Source organism: Daldinia loculata (assembly GCF_022478755.1).
Source record: "Daldinia loculata strain CBS 113971 unplaced genomic scaffold F4817scaffold_22, whole genome shotgun sequence".
Classification (NCBI taxonomy): domain Eukaryota; kingdom Fungi; phylum Ascomycota; class Sordariomycetes; order Xylariales; family Hypoxylaceae; genus Daldinia; species Daldinia loculata.
In genome coordinates, this window is record NW_026054876.1 from 371,732 (window position 1) to 389,532 (window position 17,801).

The 17,801-nt window shown below is 46.8% G+C and overlaps 8 protein-coding genes across 8 annotated transcripts; 5 read left to right on the forward strand and 3 right to left on the reverse strand.

Annotated features, from left to right (window-relative positions):
- Positions 1 to 2: 2 nt before the first annotated feature.
- On the forward strand, positions 3 to 2,253 carry F4817DRAFT_336639 (uncharacterized protein). Its single transcript, XM_049303195.1, has 2 exons — positions 3 to 266; positions 323 to 2,253. Exon 2 carries the CDS (start codon positions 323 to 325, stop codon positions 1,931 to 1,933), a length of 1,611 nt encoding a protein of 536 aa, XP_049159469.1. The 5' UTR covers positions 3 to 266; the 3' UTR covers positions 1,934 to 2,253.
- Positions 2,254 to 2,268: 15 nt separating this feature from the next.
- F4817DRAFT_336642 (P-loop containing nucleoside triphosphate hydrolase protein) lies at positions 2,269 to 5,323 on the reverse strand. Its single transcript, XM_049303196.1, has 2 exons — positions 4,582 to 5,323; positions 2,269 to 4,534 (listed from the first exon to the last, which is right to left on the reverse strand). Exons 1-2 carry the CDS (start codon positions 5,095 to 5,097, stop codon positions 2,465 to 2,467), a joined length of 2,586 nt encoding a protein of 861 aa, XP_049159470.1. The 5' UTR covers positions 5,098 to 5,323; the 3' UTR covers positions 2,269 to 2,464.
- A 202-nt stretch (positions 5,324 to 5,525) lies between these two features.
- On the forward strand, positions 5,526 to 8,419 carry F4817DRAFT_336645 (Smg-4/UPF3 family-domain-containing protein). Its single transcript, XM_049303197.1, has 2 exons — positions 5,526 to 6,025; positions 6,095 to 8,419. The coding sequence occupies exons 1-2, from the start codon at positions 5,781 to 5,783 to the stop codon at positions 7,725 to 7,727; spliced, it is 1,878 nt and encodes a 625-aa protein (XP_049159471.1). The 5' UTR covers positions 5,526 to 5,780; the 3' UTR covers positions 7,728 to 8,419.
- F4817DRAFT_358537 (uncharacterized protein) lies at positions 8,408 to 9,789 on the reverse strand (the record flags this gene model as incomplete). The annotated part of the gene is made up of 2 exons (XM_049306042.1): positions 8,408 to 9,616; positions 9,715 to 9,789. The coding sequence occupies 2 exons, from the start codon at positions 9,787 to 9,789 to the stop codon at positions 8,408 to 8,410; spliced, it is 1,284 nt and encodes a 427-aa protein (XP_049159472.1).
- A 1,213-nt stretch (positions 9,790 to 11,002) lies between these two features.
- Positions 11,003 to 11,857, forward strand: F4817DRAFT_365190 (tannase and feruloyl esterase-domain-containing protein; the record flags this gene model as incomplete). Its single annotated transcript, XM_049306838.1, has 1 exon — positions 11,003 to 11,857. One exon carries the CDS (start codon positions 11,003 to 11,005, stop codon positions 11,708 to 11,710), a length of 708 nt encoding a protein of 235 aa, XP_049159473.1. The 3' UTR covers positions 11,711 to 11,857.
- Positions 11,858 to 12,044: 187 nt separating this feature from the next.
- On the forward strand, positions 12,045 to 14,609 carry F4817DRAFT_336647 (Metallo-dependent phosphatase). Its single transcript, XM_049303198.1, has 4 exons — positions 12,045 to 12,858; positions 12,942 to 13,377; positions 13,433 to 13,862; positions 13,923 to 14,609. The coding sequence occupies exons 1-4, from the start codon at positions 12,699 to 12,701 to the stop codon at positions 14,112 to 14,114; spliced, it is 1,218 nt and encodes a 405-aa protein (XP_049159474.1). The 5' UTR covers positions 12,045 to 12,698; the 3' UTR covers positions 14,115 to 14,609.
- F4817DRAFT_99268 (DASH complex subunit Dad1-domain-containing protein) lies at positions 14,353 to 15,425 on the forward strand. Its single transcript, XM_049308132.1, has 3 exons — positions 14,353 to 14,692; positions 14,740 to 15,036; positions 15,123 to 15,425. The coding sequence occupies exons 2-3, from the start codon at positions 14,929 to 14,931 to the stop codon at positions 15,342 to 15,344; spliced, it is 330 nt and encodes a 109-aa protein (XP_049159475.1). The 5' UTR covers positions 14,353 to 14,692; positions 14,740 to 14,928; the 3' UTR covers positions 15,345 to 15,425.
- A 660-nt stretch (positions 15,426 to 16,085) lies between these two features.
- F4817DRAFT_99253 (ras-domain-containing protein) lies at positions 16,086 to 17,793 on the reverse strand. Its single transcript, XM_049308131.1, has 3 exons — positions 17,013 to 17,793; positions 16,694 to 16,897; positions 16,086 to 16,636 (listed from the first exon to the last, which is right to left on the reverse strand). Exons 1-3 carry the CDS (start codon positions 17,292 to 17,294, stop codon positions 16,244 to 16,246), a joined length of 879 nt encoding a protein of 292 aa, XP_049159476.1. The 5' UTR covers positions 17,295 to 17,793; the 3' UTR covers positions 16,086 to 16,243.
- Between the last annotated feature and the right edge of the window lie 8 nt (positions 17,794 to 17,801).

Below are 17,801 nucleotides of genomic sequence, written 5' to 3' on the forward strand. Positions count from 1 at the left end.
CTATCTTTACCTTTTACCTATCTTTACCTTTTACCTATCTTTTCCTTTATTGAAAAACCTATCCTCCTTACCAAATAAGCGCTGCTATTGGTATTGAAATATCATTACCTTAACACCTTCAACCTAATATACCCTCTCATCAACACCCCGCTCGCCATACATATATTTCCCGTTCTTTATATTTAAAGGTTAAGGCAAAATACCATACCTAAATATATTACCTAGCATCATATATCTTAACATTAAATCCTGATCTATAGCATAAAGTAAGCTATAAAAACAACCGCACTTTTTCAATATTACGCTTAACTAACATTACCAGATGCCTCAGCAAAAGAAGTCGCAGCCAGACTATGGCAAGCTTAAGCCAAAAGCTAATGAAGGCTACGTCGGGCAGGCACCTGTTCACCAAACACCAAGCGATAACGTAGCAGCGCGTGATCGGCGCAGCCAACCTCGGGCGCTTGATGAGCCTATCCCATCTATTGAAGTAGACCTGCCTCTTCCTCACATTCAGCATCGACGAAGCCGAGGGCTAAATCAGCCTCTTCCCTCTATTGAATCTGTGATAGAATCCGGCCACAGACGATCTGATCGACAGCTAGGTAGTGAAGCTATCCACTTTTCATCCCCTGTCCTGCCTTTACCATCCCTGCCATCTCCACCAAAACCCGCGCTTCCATCGCATACGCGCAATGTAAGTGGAGTTTACCAGCCAGCTGGTACCAGCTTGGCGTTTCCCGTCAATATTACCACCCAAATAGTCGACTGGCCTCATGCAATGGTTGCTAAACGACCTACCTACATGCCGCGTAACGAATTGGGCCGAGGCAAAATGGAAGAGCACTTCCCTCAATCTCGCCTTCCAATCGTCGGAGGTATATCACTAGAAGACTGGTATGACGCGTTAATCTCGGCTTATAATATGATTGGAAGAATTGACCGATGCGAATATCAATCCGAATACGAGCTCCGTCCACTTTTACAGCGAATTGCGCAAAGCAACGGAAGGCTGTTATTTTGGACACCTGCTGAAGCTATGCTACATCATAACTCTATTACCGCAATCGCTGCTAAAAACCGGGACCAAATTCGCAATGCTAGTCTAATAGTACACCTTATCCGATTCCCTGACGGCCAAGGTCATTTTGGCGTTTTGATATTCGATATCCAAAGCCAATCTTGGCTTTTTGCCGATTCGTGGAAGCATGGCCGGATTGCCCGATTTAACCTAATAGCAAAGCGATTGCAAGAATGGCTTATTAAAAGCGGCTTGCTCTCAGAGGACAGTCCTGAGGATTTCACACGCAACCGCGGTAAGATTGCTGCTATTACAACGCAAAAGAATTCGTGGACTTGCGGCTTAATAGCTATTGATTTCGTACGGGTATTTATGAGAGGAGGTTTAACTGATTGGGCTGCGGCATATGACGGGGTAACACCCGAGCAGTCCATGATACAGCAATGGCTAGGGTGGCTTCACCGAGAATTGGGGCATAGGCCTGATACAGTAGTACGGGAACCGCGCGTTCCTGACCTTAACTTTCGCCAGTATATGCGAGAGTATTGGCAGATACGGACCCCGCCTCCATCGCAAAACCCCGCTGGTAGGTCACAACACAGCCCTATGAATCTATCATCTAGCTCGTCATCTACCGGGAGTGAGAGCAGTGTAACAGTCGCTGGAAGCCCGAGCCAGCCGAGCCAGCCGAGAAGATATCAGGAAAATTCGCGAAGCTATCCAATTGATCTAACAAGCCCATCCCCGCAATCTCGAAGTCCTCCATCTAGAAGTCCTGTAGGATCATCCCAACACCGGCCTATTAATCTAATCAGCCCATCCCCCCCATCTAGGAGTCCTTTATCTAGCAGTCCTTTAGGTAGCTCTCAAGATCGACCTATTATCCTTTCAAGCCCTCCGGCATCGCCTTAAGGCAGCCATAATGGCAAATTTAATAAAGTTAAAGCAATGCGTTGTATTTATTACCGTAGCATACATAACCTAAACCTGCAATATAAATCGAAAACGATTGCCAAATATTTTAAAATGGTTTAATAAAAAATATATCTTTTATGCTTTTCTCGTAACTTTACAAAAAGACTATTGTTAATCAAAATGACAATAAAGGCCTCGAAATATTTATGAAAGTTTTCGAAAAAAAATATCCACTCGTTTTAAAAATCCAACCAATAAAACGCCTCGTTTCGCGCACAGGTCACACCTGATGCCATTATTGTAACAAGGCTATTATATCAGCCTTGCTCTCAAACGCGTCTTTTTCACCCAAATTTAACGTCATATTTTCAACAACTAATAAAGCATCCATGCCAACAGCATTCATTGAAATCTATTTATTAATTGTTTTTTTATCTAATTTATACAGTAACCTTTAATGCTAGCCAATACCAATTATTCCGATATTTTGCGAGACTACCGATTACGCGAAATTACCTGTTAAAGAATTTAAGACCCTTTTGGCGGTGGCTTTTTCGACAGCGGCGCCTGCGATGGACTATTTATCCCTGTTGGTGCCCTACCACGCTTAAGTGGTCTGATATCATCTATGACAAGCGCGAAAGTAGCTGTTGTATGAAGGTCTGGCGATATTTCAACAGGTTGGAGGCTAGGCGACGGAGATAATACTGCTGCTATTGCGTTGGTAGACGTCGATTGAAGACCAGTGATCGACGGTCCTATATAGCCTGAAGGTCTATTAGGCATAAGAGATACGGCTGCGTGCTGTTGGCTAGCCTGCGGCTTTTCCCTTGGTATAGAGGCAGATGCGACTATCGCAGCTCCTTTGGCAGCCCGGTTATCACTTTGGTTATCGAGGTGGCGTCGATGCTTTATTGCGGCGTCAAGACGTATCTTAGAGCTCAAAGCGCATAATGCCTGCCCGAGCCTAACGCGTCCCTCCTGCTCTTGGTCAATCGATAGCAGAGCATTGTCGACCATTTGGCCAAGATTGCCTGAGTTGGCTGCCTGATCAATAATGCTTGCCACTTTCCATTGGATTTTTCGTGGCATAATAATCGCCCCCGGTATCTTCATCCTACAACCCAATCCTGCATATAGCTCTTGGGCCTGTTGTACGCAGAACGCATCGACCTCCTGCCATATAAACCATGGCCTACTTCCTTTCGAAGGTGCCTTTTCGGGGGGCGGCTTAGGGGGAAGAGCAGGGAGCCGGCCTAGCTCGTGATAACACCCGTTACAACATACTTCTATAGCAACCGCTTTTGCGCCTTCAACATTATCCCCCCTTGGCTGCTGCAAGAATTTTAACGCAAATTCCCTAAAGCATACAGCGTTGACGAAACCATAGATATCGGGTTGATTTTTTCGCAGTTTTTCCCTGGCTTTTATATCGCTTTTTGACCAATATTTTGGGTAGATGTTTCCAAATTGCCCGAGGGTTGGGTCTGCTCTAGGAGCCATATTATCGCTACCAGCAGATGATGCAGCAGACGATGCAGCAGATGATGCAACAGATACAGCGTCTCGCGGGGCAAAAGCAGAGCTGGTATATGATGCACTGGCCTGAGCGCTTGCTAAATGCCGCAAATTGCTTTGCGAGGGTATAACCTTTCGTGGCCCCCCCCGCCCCTTTTTCGGCCCCCCCCGCCCTTTTTTCGGCTCCTCCGGCGGCGGCGGCGGCGGTGGCACCTCGGCTTTAGTCACTCCTAATAGGTCAAAATACCAATAGGGCGGGAAGAAGTACGCCGTGCCCTGTGTTTTACCGTCCCGAACCGCTCTCCCAAACCTTTGTATTAGATCTGCTAGGTCACCAGATGTAACAGCCCCGTACTGTACAACACGTCTTACGTCACGGATGTCCATTCCCATCCCGAGAGCAACAGTCGCTAGCATAATTCGGCAAGGGGAGTCGTCCTCAACAAAGTCCCTATATAGCTGCTCTTGGTCGCTTGGTCGGGTATCTGCATCATAGCGTCGGATAACGCGTTCTGCCTCAGAAGAAGACAACCCCAGGTTCATAGCTTGTGATATCAGATAGTGGCGAGCTGCGGTTAGCTGTACCTTGCTATCTATAAAAACAACTGTTTTCTCAATAGCCTGGATAGCATCTCGCCTCATACCACTAAGCAGGAACTGCAACCGCCTGTAATCGTCACGAAGAGTCCCCTTATCTAACGGGGATATAACAAAGGTTATGTTAGGCCGGTCAACACTAGCTCGGATAAAGGATAGCTCCCCTTTACGATTGCCTTCCCGCCGGAAGCCAGCGCTAGGCAATGCAAAATCCTCTGCCTCCTCGCTTAGGGTAGCTGTGCACCCAAACCACGGCACGTCTTTAGGCAGCATAGCTCTTAAGCGGTATACATTAGGATAGGACGTTCGGAAGTCTTTCCATTGGTGTACCATATGAAGCTCGTCAATAGCTACAAATGCCAATTGTTGGTTAAACGTGGCGTTTCTAAGCAAATCGTAGAACTGTTTTTGAGTTGCTTGCTCCGGGCCGAGGATAACGTGGGTAAAAGCCCCTTTGGCTAAGTCTTCCCACATAGATTTACCCTAATAAACAGTAAGTATTAGTTTAAGAGTGTTTAACATATGCTAACCTTATCAGTTTCGTCTATTATAAGTAGTGGTCGTGCGTTGGGTATTTGAAGGAGGGCGTTATATTGGTCTTGGCCTAACCGCTTAAGGGGACATAGCTGTATAGTTGTTGTCTTCTGCATAATGATGGATACAGTCTGGAAGACGATAGTTTTTCCATATCCTGTCCATGCAACTAGTATTGTATCGCCGTAGCGGAAGGCGATGCGTTGGATCGCCCGTACCTGACCAACTCTTGGTTGGAGCCTCGTCAAGCCCTCTGCCCGGTTACTGTTTAATACAGCGGTAGCCACAGCTTGTATAAAGTCATATTCGAGTTGATCTTTATGCTCTTTGTATGAGTTAAGCTGTATGTGGTGGAAGAGGTATTGGATAACGGCAAGGATTGGAATACCAGTTGTAAGCTGGTTGGTTATTTCGTCTAAGCTTTCGAGATGGATGATTACATTGCGAAGGTTTTCAAGCGTAGGACTTGCTGGTAATTGGGAAATGTTTAAATTTAAAGCTAGATAGTCCATTGAATAAATATTATTGTTGAAAAATAATCAATGTTCAGGTTGGAAAACAAGTTACTTTTCACGTTTTAAGCTGGGATATAAAAACAAAACGTTATGCACAAGTAAAAAATAGTTGTAAGGCTTTAAAGACTTTATTACTAGCCCTGACGTATAAAAATAAGAAGATATAATATAGTGTTGTGGAATAATATAATATTGTGGTATAATGGCATTGGTGATTATAGCCCTAAATTGGAAAGTAAGTTGTGCTTGGGCCCAAGCAGGCCTCAGACCAGAATTCGTTGAAATCTACGCACGTGCCCCACAGGTACAAACACACGGGCCATGCAAAGCGTGGCGTAAGCGGGCGCAGCCCGCCTCAATGAATTCTGGTCTGAAAACTGAGATAATACCTTAGGTATTCTTTGATCTTATCGTTACCCCACTAAAGTGTGGGTACCTCTTCCCCTGCAGGTGGGGTCAATGGGATAGAATTCAGCCTTACCTTTCAAGTTGCATTCTACCTTTCCCATTACACATCATTAACATCTATCCATCCTATTATCCACCTTCATCCCAAAACCAATTCCATATGACAGGCAATATCAACAGTTCGCGACTATAATTATGACAAACGAAGGGATTCCGGACGAATCTAAGATAATAGTTTCTTTAGTTGTAGTGCGACGATAATCGCATACACAATGACGGGTGTTCCAACCGCGCGAAAACCTAATGGCGTTTTGCCAGTCTCTTCCACTCCGGCGGCAAATGAGACTCCGAAATCCACCAAGGCTAAGGACTCCCCTCGAGGAAAGAAAGTCTTGGTTCGCCGGCTCCCGCCAGGCATAACAGAGGGCGAATTCCGGACTATATTGGGAGAGGAGTGGAAGAGTGGAAACGGGAAAATAGAGTGGACTACATTTCAAGAGGGCCAAATCTCTCAGGAGTGAGTCTTACGGATCATATATAAAAACTATAGTAAAGAAGAAACAGTCACTTATTCTTGCATATTTAGTCCGTCGAATCCATCCACGCCAGCGCGATGCTATCTACAGGTTCGGTCCGAAGACATACCTGCATTAGCAGAGGTCGTTCAAAGGTCAACTTGGGAAGATGAGAAACGAACTTTCAACGATCCAGCTCTTGTAGGGCCCCCATATCTAGAGTTTTCTATATACCAGAAGGTGCCCACCACGAAGAGACGTACAGATTCTAAACAAGGTACAATCGACCAAGATCCTGATTTTATGGCTTTTCTCGACAGCCTCACTCATGATTCTAACATGAGGGAAGTTGATGCCGAACAAGCCGATGATGTAGGCAAGGCAGACACTAAAGTAACCACCACGCCTCTAGTTGAGTATCTGAAAGAGAAGAAAGCCAACAAGGGAAAAGACACCAGTAATACCAAGAGCGGTAAACACACTCGGCATGAGTCTCAGGGTGGTAAACCGAAAGGGGGGCAGGAAGAGTCTAAGAAAAAAGGAAAGGACTCCAAGGCCGAGAAAGCTGAAAAAGCTGCTGATAAGGAGGAGAAGAAAGCTAAGGAGCCCGTAAAGCTCCTCACCAAGAAGTCAACCACCCTCGACTCAGCCGAGGCAACTAAATCAACCTCCGCTCAAGCTAGTACAAGCAAGACAACTGAAGAGGCAATACCTAAGAGTCGGCGGGCTAATATTGCCGCTGCTGCTAAAATTCTGCAGCGCGATCTTGGTCTCAGCCCAGGAAGCGCCCATAGAAGAGCTCGTCAGGATGCTGCCAAGGCGGAAGCAGCCGCCAAGGTAGATGTTATTAAGGAGAAGGACACCAAGAATTCTGCATCTACCGCTCCAGCTGCGCCAAGTCAGCCCTCCTCATCGGCACCCCCATCCGCCCCGACAGCTCCAAAAGCTCAAACAGCTGAAGGCTCACGTCGGTCTCGAGGTTCAAAGTCTACCAAGCAAAACGCGCCTAGTGACATACCTAAGGGGAAGGGGACCGATAACGCAAGTAACACAGCAAAATCCACCCCTATCACCACGCCAGTCATCCTCAAGAGGAAAGACGATGCCCCTTTAAGTGGCTTAGTCCCCACAGCGCCTGCTACCCAGGCCTCCTCAACTTCAACTCCCCCAACCGGCCCTAAGGCTGCTAGTAAGGCCGCATCGTCTAATAAATCAGGTCCCTCGCAGAAGAAAGCCTCTAGTCAGCCATTAGTGACTGCTGGGGCAACGCGTGCTTTTGTGAAACACGCAAACCCTTCGCAAGGTGTCACTGAGCCGTTGCTTAAACAGGCCATGGAAACATTTGGGCCAGTTACATTTGTCGAAATTGACAAGCGGAAAGGCTTTGCATATGTTGACTTCAGGGATCATGATGGATTGGTCAAGGCTATCTCTGCAAGCCCTATTCCCGTTGCACAAGGCACTGTGCAAGTGCTGGAAAGAAAGGATATCAAGAAGCCAACTCCAACGCCAACACAACCAGCGAGCGACAAGACGAGTATTGAAACTCCACCAGATCGCCCTAAACGAGGTGGTCGCGGAAGAGGTCGTCGAGGAGGGGCAGCTAATGCAGGTAGTACAAACCCAACAAACGAAGCTGTTAGGTCTTCGGCAACGTCTCCTCCTCCGCCTACTGAGCCAAGCACTGCAGCTACCGCCGATTGAATATATATCACGAATCTAATGCCATCATTGTACGTTACCGCAACTTCCATTCGCGCGATGATCCGTTCTCGGACAATTGCGGAAGTTGACCCATTCAGCGATTTCATAATATCACCCTGGAAGTCTGTGTTTTTGCTAAAGGGTTAGTCATGGTCAATGAAGGGCATCTTCAAGGACATGACCCCAAGGGGATGTTCATTAGTTGACACTTGTACAGTATAGGGTGTATTAGCGAAGAGTAATTCCGAAAGGAGTCGGGGACTATATAATAGCAATTGGGGGAGCCCTCTAATAACTGTTAAAGCGCCCAGAGAGTCATCATAGACGCCACTCGTACAATTAGCTTAAGGTAACGAAATCGGTAGCAGGGCTGTATTAGTATCTCTACTACGCATTTACCTTCGCCTCGCCAAACGCGAGTGTGTTGTTTTTAGGTTTAACTCATGAATTAAGCGATTCAACCATAGCATTTGTTAAATCGATTCCTCGTCCGACTGTCGCCTTTCAAAAGGTATCTTTTAAAGTAGCATGATTTAAGATGCGTACAGAGTCAACTTATCACCATCGTTTCTACAATAAACTAGGCAGTCAATTACTAAATAGTGTGTATCAATAGTCACCCCCTCTTTCGCCTACCTTACTTGGATTTGACTTGGCAATTCCAACGATATTTTAATAACTTAATATTTAGCGTATTTCTCCAAATTCCTTCGCAATTTAATGGATTTATCAATCTGTTCGCTTGGCCACTGCAGCCATTGTTCATATGACGGGTCTAGAGAGTCCGCGATGCCTTGGGAAACATGATTCGCCCATCCTTCTAAGAACCAACAGTACTCGAGTGAACTGAGTAGTATAGCGAAGTGAGCTAGAATTATCAGGGCTGTGGGCTGTTTCTCACACAAGAAGCCGACAAAACACTCATCTAATTTGTACAGCCATGCTATGAGAACCCGAAACTGACCAATTATTTCACTCTTGGGAGCGGCAGATGTCCCATAGGTTTCGTGAAAACACCACGATAAGCATCCGAGGGTACTATTATAAATTTTGCGGGTCGATGCGGGTGCGGCCGAAATAAGTGTCGACAGCTTCTGCAGAGGCTCTTCCCATGGTACGAACTCGACCTGGTGTGCCTCTTTTCTAGATGGCTCTTCGGGTTGTGGTGGCGGGAACGGACCTAAGACGCCCGAGAAAACGTGCCCCAGGCCAATATTCTCGATGATAATTCGGACTCCTCTTAATAAGTCCAGCCAAGGTACCTCACAGTCCTCAGCGACAACTAGAAGATTCCCTGGCGTCGGCTTTTTGGCAAAACCGCACGCACAAGCCAGAGCTGAAGCCACATATAGTGCAGAGCAGTTATCTGTACTAAGCTGAGGGAAAAGATGGGTTGCCTGGCGGATCCCGATCGAATGGTGGGTATCCGCAAGTCTCCTGAAGTGTTCTGAACGATCTGGCTCTAGTCTCGTCAGATGGAAGGCTGATATGGCTAGTATCAGATGGAGGGCGCAGTGATGAGTGAAGGCTAAACGGGGCACTTTGATCTGCCACAGCAGTTTATCTCCTTGGCTGAGTTGCCCATCGGTTAGATAATGATGCAATAGTTCAAGTTCATCAACAGTTAAATGGGGGGAGGAAGTCGACTCCTTAATTGATAATAGATCGAGATTAGGCGCTGTTATTTCAGAGCTTTCACAGATCTCTCCGTGGGGTCCGAAATCCCTTGTGATAGCCGGCCAATCTTTACGTGGCCTACCTCTCTTCCGCCGAGTTGGAGCATTGTTTAATAAATCTTCGCCCTGCTTGCTCCCTGCTGGATTTGGCGAGAAGTCGCAGGGGATGGCAAATCGCGAACAGCTCCCACAAGTTGGTTTAAGTTCATCGCACTATATAGGTCGTCTCCAGTTAGCATCTACGGCATGTCGATTTGATGATGCAAGTCAGATATCTAGTGAATTATAATAAAGGGACCCCCCATCTTTACCCTTCTCTGTTTACAGTTACGACACCCTGCACGGGATTTCCTATGAGGTCTCCTCGCTCGGGGATGATCGCTCATGATAGACATAGAAGACGACAAATTGGCAGCCTAAAGAATTGATTACTCGTTTTTTTGTACAATATTTGTATGCAAAGGCTTATACGCAGAAACGATATACGCGGAAACGGACCGGCGTGGCATCATGCGGTTATCCCCATGGTACTGTGGTAGCGAGATGCGACATACCATAAGAATTAAAATAACCTATAAAATAATGCTACCAACTAACTATAGGAAGATGAAAGAGAGAATAAAACCGCTAGTTACCCATGATGATATCTCATATACAAATTAGAAGTACTGATAAATTCCTCCATAGCCCCCTTCATGCCCCCCCCCCCTTTTCTTCTAGTACCAGGAGCCTGGGCAGGTCAAGGTTATAGGATAAATCTCCCTATTCGTTCCTTTTCGCAGCCGTCCTTCACGAAATTTCGCTTCACCATAGAAAATGCGTAAGGCGATGCTATTACCGAGCTTAACAGTGGAGAATAACAGACGATAATCCATATTGACAGTTTATAAGTTGAAATGCTACGTCGATGATGTAGTTAGAATTAGTTAAATATAAATTTAATCTCTTCGGACGTTGTTTGTTAAATTATACAAGTAGACTTGCAACCCGACCTTTCTAAGGTGATTCTATGTAAAATCCCTTGATCTACGAGTGGGCTTGCTCATATTACCGTAAAGATGACTTACCTATTAGCTGACCACAGTTGTACGGCGTCTACTTTCTCGACACCGATACTCTTCGGTGCTGAAATCCTCTCCGTGGGTGCCAACCTGGTCAACTATTACAGCTTAGATGTCCCGACTGGTTGGCGATATACTCAGCCTGCCGTCAATGTACAATGTACAAAATGCTACATTCTGCAACGTTACAGTCACTTATACGCATCCAGGGCTAAATGACACCATCAATGTTGAGACTTGGTTGCCCGTGAACGACTAGAATGAGAGGCTATACGCGCCAGAAGGCGGAGGATGGATAGCTGGTCGCTTTATAATTCAATACGGACCCATGGCCGCCGCCGTTCAGGAAGGGTACGCCGCTGTAACGACAGATGCTGGTATCGGAAGTTCCCTGTCTCCAGAATAGGCTCTTCTCAGCCCTGGAAACCTGAATCTGGTTGCGTTCCATGATCTTGGACATGTTACTCTGAATGACGCCGTAAGTGAATGAGACATACTGGACAAGGTCTTCCTATAAAATCTCGTTGATGCTAATGCTATGTGGGATGGCCCCAGCTTCTCCAATGGTGATTTCATGTGGTATGGGTATGAAGTCGGATCCGACCTAGCGAAAATTGCCGCAACGACCTGTGATGAGAATGGGGAGTGTATCCCCGATGGCAGAGAACAGCTCCATGCAATGTATCAAGGCTTTATTCTAAGGGACCTATCTACCAATATTACGAAAGTCACACACGAGGAGTTCGACTACATGTTCCGTACCTTACAGCGAATATTCAGCTCATCGATGGCTGCAACCGATCCTGATCTCGCAGACTTCAAAAACGCGGGTGGTAAGATGATCACATACCACGGCCTAGCAAGTACCCCTTTCTATATATACTTCAATCTTGACAAACGCTACTATGGAAAACAGGCCGATGAAGCCATTACACCGGCCAGTACATTGAAATACTACAAGCAAGTAATGAAACTAGACAACGCAACTTCTGATTTCTTCCGTTACTATCGCATCCCCGGACTCGCGCATTGTTGGGGAGGCGCCGGAGGTCAGCCTGGGAGTATGTTCGACCAGCTACGGCTGTGGGTAGAGAATGGAACGGCTCCCGAGGCAAGTCCCGTTAAAATACAACAGTCAGGCAATACGACGAGGGATGAGATTATATGTCCGTATCCTAAGAAGGCGACTTTCGAGAAGGCCTGTACGAATTCTACTTCTACTGCAGAATGCTGGTCATGCGAATAAGCATTAAGCACACTAAGGAGGGTGATTGATGGACTCTAGCACGTAGAGACAGATGTAGACTACAGCTAGGGGCTTTAAATTTGGATGAATGTAGCAAACTTGTTTGCAGTTCTACACGTGGCAAAGGTACTAATAGGTAAAGGTTCTATTCATGGCTTTAATAGTATTCATGAATCATGTAACTAGCAAAAAGGTATAAACATCAGCGCTGATAAACATAAAAGGGGTAATACAGTTGCACACGTGACTTAATCCGACTTACTGATAAGACACCTTGGCAAGGGCACCTGTACGGTACTACGGTGTACCTGGACCTGGACATCCCTAAAGTCCGGGATAACAGTAACGCCGGCCCCAGCCGAGGGTGCAGGTGGACGGGTGCTCTGATTCCTCAACCTCGAGATTCGGACGTTGACGGCTCCCGATCCCTGCGAAAGACCCCCATCTCAACCAAATTCCCTATCACGAAAATGTACTCCAAGACATAGTTTCTTGCTTTTGAACACGGGACTGCGCATCGGACAAAAGATTAGGTGCCTAACGAATACGCAATCAAGTCTACAATCTAACCTAAAGGTCTGCGACCAGGCCCAGGCCCAAGCTTGGACGATCCTAGTGACGCACAGCCAAACTTGACTCTGCCTCTGCCTCTGCCTATTGGAAACCTGGTCCTTCAACCCTCTTCAGCCTTTGTTACAATAAAACGCGAATATTATACAATTTTATATTACAATTGACAATTCTCGAACCAATTCTCCTCAGGAAGTATTATATCCAATCTGGCTCTTCAAATCCGATTTGCAGCTTTGAAAGCGATTCGATAGCTTAATATTACAGAATCCTTTCGCGGCGCCCTTTTTTATAGTATATTGTTCTCATTGCGCCCGGTGTCATTGGTCCTGTAGCCACAGGTATCCAAATTGCTTGCAGTAGGCCGATCCTATCTATAGGCCAAGGTGCCAAAGGCGTATATATCCACGACAAGGCAATGGGTCCTCCACGTGTTGCAGTCCCTAAACCGGGACCGGCAAAGCTGACGCCTGGTGCGGGCTTGGACGAATGGCTCGAGCAAGCTAAACAATGTCGTTATCTACCCGAGCCAGTCATGAAAGAGCTTTGCGAAATGGTTAAGGAAGTCTTGATGGAAGGTATGCTCGTTTTTGTTTTCATAACTTGACGGCAGACGGCAGATGGCAGATGGCAGATTCAATCTAACTTCTGTTGATTTTAGAATCAAACATTCAACCCGTAATCACTCCAGTTACCATCTGTGGTGACATCCATGGACAATTCTACGATTTGCTCGAGCTTTTTCGCGTCAGCGGCGGCATGCCAGGCCAACCTGCCACAGAACCCCCCGCATCCTCCACTGCTGTCATAACATCAGCCGATATCGAGCCTCCGACAGAGATCACAAATCCAAAGCTGAAGAAAAAGATAAAGAAGCCAAAAACCACAACTGGAGACGTTCCGGGACTGCCTAGTGAGGAATCTACTAATGTGGAAGAGGAAGAAGAAGAAGGCAACGATTCCGGCCTGCGCAATCCCTCGGACTCTACGTCGCCAGTCGTAAATGCTGATACCCGTTTTGTGTTCTTGGGCGATTTTGTGGACCGAGGATATTTTAGTCTCGAGACATTCACACTACTCATGTGTCTGAAGGCCAAGTAAGAAGTTCCTGCATAGTATATATTGCATTGTCTCTATTCTAACATATATCAGATATCCGGATAAGATTGTCCTCGTCCGTGGAAACCATGAGTCTCGTCAGATCACTCAGGTATACGGGTTTTACGAAGAGTGCCAACAAAAATACGGAAATGCGTCTGTTTGGAAATCTTGCTGTCAAGTCTTTGATTTCCTAGTTCTAGCAGCCATTGTGGATGGTGAAATACTTTGTGTTCATGGAGGTCTGAGTCCAGAAATCCGCACCATTGACCAGATCCGCGTGGTGGCCCGAGCACAGGAGATCCCGCACGAGGGCGCCTTCTGTGATCTTGTCTGGAGCGATCCTGAAGAAGTCGAGACTTGGGCTATCAGCCCGCGAGGCGCAGGATGGCTTTTTGGTGACAAGGTAGCAACGGAATTCAACCACGTCAATGGATTGAAATTGATTGCCCGTGCCCACCAGCTTGTTAACGAAGGTTACAAGGTAAGGCTTTTTCTGTCGACGTGTTCATGGTTTTGGAATATATGCTAACAAATGGAATAGTATCACTTCCCACAAAACTCGGTTGTTACGGTCTGGTCAGCGCCAAACTACTGCTATCGTTGTGGAAACGTGGCTTCTATCATGTCAGTTGATAAGAACCTGGACCCGAAGTTTAGCATATTCTCGGCTGTGCCTGATGATATGAGGCATGTACCCGCGGGACGACGCGGGCCATCTGATTACTTCTTATGATGACGCACTATACATAAGTTATAAAACCCTTCGCACAATTTTGAAGTTCTTGATACCACCACAAAGGCGTTATGGGGAGAGGATTTTTCACGTCGTTTCATACAGCATGAAGGACTGATGAACAGGGAACCAAAGGGTATAGACAACAAGGCCCGGGCATGTATGATGGTAAGGATGGATAAGGGGTCGACCATGGAAATGTAGCACCGTATTTCACGGTAGCGTTATGATCTGTATAGTAGGACTTTGGAATCACTGTCCGTTACGTAGCGGGCGAAGAGAGTTAAAAGGTGACGTGTGCACCCTGAGTTAACACGATATGAATTTTGCTTTATGGAGTTGTTTGCCTATACTTGATTCTGCCAAAAATTAACTTCCAAGATACCGAATTGATTTATATAACTGGTTACTGGCTAAGCTCTTGAATTTAAAAGGATATCTTGACAGGTATTCCGTACCTACTTAGGAGGTATATAGTAGATAAAGACCTAACACGGATAGTTGCATGTATGTATTGTCTCCTGGAACCAACAGTGACGTTAGGGTAAAGTGGATAGTGAGGGGTTCTAGATACTAAGGTACCCCAACCCCAACTACGGATTACTCAAGTACTTAAATCTCAAAGTCTCCAATCTCCAATCGGACCCCTCAATTTCCACCTACGCGCCGCAGCGCGTCTACCTCCGTTTCCAGAGAAATAATTAATTTCATTACCACATATCTACCTAAACAACAAAGACTTCGCATGTCTCATCTAAACCGAAGAAGGAAGTAAAGAAATCAGTAAAGCCCCAATTACTGTCATTACTTGACAATGGCATCCAACCAGCAGTCACTTCAGCGCTCGACGACGCCGGCTGGATCCCGCGAGAAGACCTATTTTGAGCAGCAGCGTGAGGCGCTGATAGGTGAGATAGCTATGGTGCGTATCCTACCTATATTCCCCATTTTCCCCTCTTGTCAGCCGTAGCCTACTTCCCTACTAGTTTTAACCATATCCTTTTGCAGAGCTTCGAGCACGTCCTCGCCAACATCAACAAGTTGAACCGATCTCTCGAGGCCGTAGTCGCCGTTGGCAATGAGTTCTCATCCGTAGAGGCGCTGTGGTCGCAGTTCGAAGGCGTCATGGCGAAAGATCCCGAGGAGGCTACACCTGAAGGCGAGGGACAAGGGCAACATGATCGGAACGAGAACGAAAGCGGTGAATCGGCGGCGGCTAGAAAAAGCTGAAGAGGAAAATAGCAGAGTTTATTGCCGAGTACAAATCACGAAGATGAGGGGATAATGACCACGCATAGGATTAGGGGGAGGGGTGATGATTTATCATGACGATACCCGCCATGGCTATACCTAGCCACGGCACACTACAGGAACATATCACAAATCACGAATCACACAATCACAAGGCAGACACAAGTCCAAGAGTTATTATGAATTTCTTTATTTCCTATCCCATGCCATGTCAAGTCAAGAAGAACTCGCGCAACAAAAGGAAAAGATCCCTCGGTATAACATGAATGGTGATACCACTCGTTTTCAGGTCCAATCCTTCCTGCCTGACTCCCTCCCTCCCTCCCTCCCTCCTCGGCGAACAACTGGCGAAATGGGGGCTTGTCTTCTTCTTCTTGTCCTTTCATCCTTCCCTCCTTCTTTCATCTTAAAGAAAATATAATGCGCCGGCCGCATCAGCTTATTCGCAGAAATGACCAAGCCGACCAGCTAGCCAGCCAGCCAGCCGGGCCGAGACGACGACGTCGAGAAAAACACCATTGCCCTCCTTAACCCTAGTCATTAGACCCTATACTTAAAGGGAACACTTTCGCAGGAACGCCGTGGTCGAAGAATCTTGTATGCAAGAACTCTCTCTCTCTCTGTCTCTTTCTCTTCTAAGGAAACGAAGACGAAAAGAAGATGATGATGAAAAAAAATAAAACATAAAAACGGCGATCCTTACCTATCCTTCCCGCTATCGTAACAAGAAGCGTCGTTGAGAAAGCGTACAAAATAAAATAAACAATATGATGTCATGCAAAAGTTGATCATTAACCGGACTTTTTGTGTTTCCGTCGTCGTATCCATCCAAATGCCCACTCAGCCTTCGTAAGTAAGAATTGCTACCTCGTCGCCCTTCACAAGAAGTTGCAGTTCCGCTTCTTCTTCTTAAAAGTACGGATCCCGGGGATCCCGCCGCTGTCTCGTCCCCCGCCCGAGGCGCTACTACCGCCGCCAACGGACGAGGGAGCCGCAGCCATTGCCACCTCGAGGTTACGCCGGTCGTTGGCCACTACGGTCTGGATCGCCTTATCGAAGATCTCATCTACGCCCGTCATCTCCTTGCTACTGCACTCCATGTACTGGGCGCCCATCTTCTTGGCGACCGCCATGCCCTGCTCGGTGGTGACAGGCGTAAGGCCTTGCGTCTTGAGCATCTCGATACAGGTCTTCTTGTTCCGCAGGTCCGATTTCAGTCCGACGAGGACGAGAGGTGTGTAAGGACAGAAGTGGAGAACCTCGGGGTACCACTATATCATATGTTAATATCCATCGTAGGGAGGCGATGAGGACGGCTGGAGACTAACCTTGTCGAGGACGTTGTCTAAGGAGTTGGGACAGTCGATGGCGAAGCAAACAAATATTAAGTCTGTCTCCGGGTACGACAGCGGCCGCAGCCTATCGTATTCTTCTTGGCCGGCGGTATCCCACAGCGCAAGCTCGACGGTCTTACCACTCGGTTGGTGAGTCGGGTATGTGATGTAATTTTCGAAGACAGTCGGGACATATTTCTAGACCAAACGTTAGCTTCCGAGAAGTATGAATAATTTCCCCGTGGGGGGGGAAATTAAGGCTATGTATGATAAGGCTATCAAGGCTATCTATCACATCATATATATATCTTACCTCGGGGAAATATCCTTGACTGTAGCTGATCAGGAGACAGGTCTTTCCGCAGCCGCCGTCGCCGACTACTACGATCTTCTTGGAGTATGCGGGTGCGTCTGTGACGTGCGTCCCCGACGATTCTCTACCCGTCGACGCGCTCATGACTGTGCTGACTGTGCCTTCGCTGGACCGCGTGTTACGCCCTTCTTTGCCCGTCGGCCGTCTCTGAACACCATTATCGTACTTCTCGCTCGCAGGTTGGCTGCCGTACTGGGAATTGCGATATTGGTAGTTAGCCATGCCGGTGCGCCGTGGCAAGTAATTTCGTGTAAAGTACTTTTTTTTTTTTTTTTGACCCGGATGTATATGCTGGCTAATTGTCCTATTAAGTCACGTAACCCTCTTTAACCCCGTTGATTAGGCGAATACAATGTAGAGGTGTTTCGGCGGGCCGAACAATGGAGAGGATTAATAGATGGAATGGAATGGAGGTGAGACTTTTTTTTTTGTGTGTGATCGAAGTCTGGATTCGAGGACTTGTTTGTTAAAAAAGGGCAAGAACGGGATTGTCATGCAGAGCTACGAGCAGGTTGGTTTGGGGGGCAGATTGTGGATGTCTGAGGCTGAGTTGGTCGCAATGGTTGGTTGATCGGGCTCATGCATTTCGTCAGACGTCAATAGAAAGGTCAATTAGAACGTCGACAGGGCAACGATTTAACTCCACTCATAGTTTCACCGTTTCAGCTTGCATAAGTCGAGCCCCACCTTCCAATCGAGGCAAATAAGCCAATTAGACGCGCTAATATG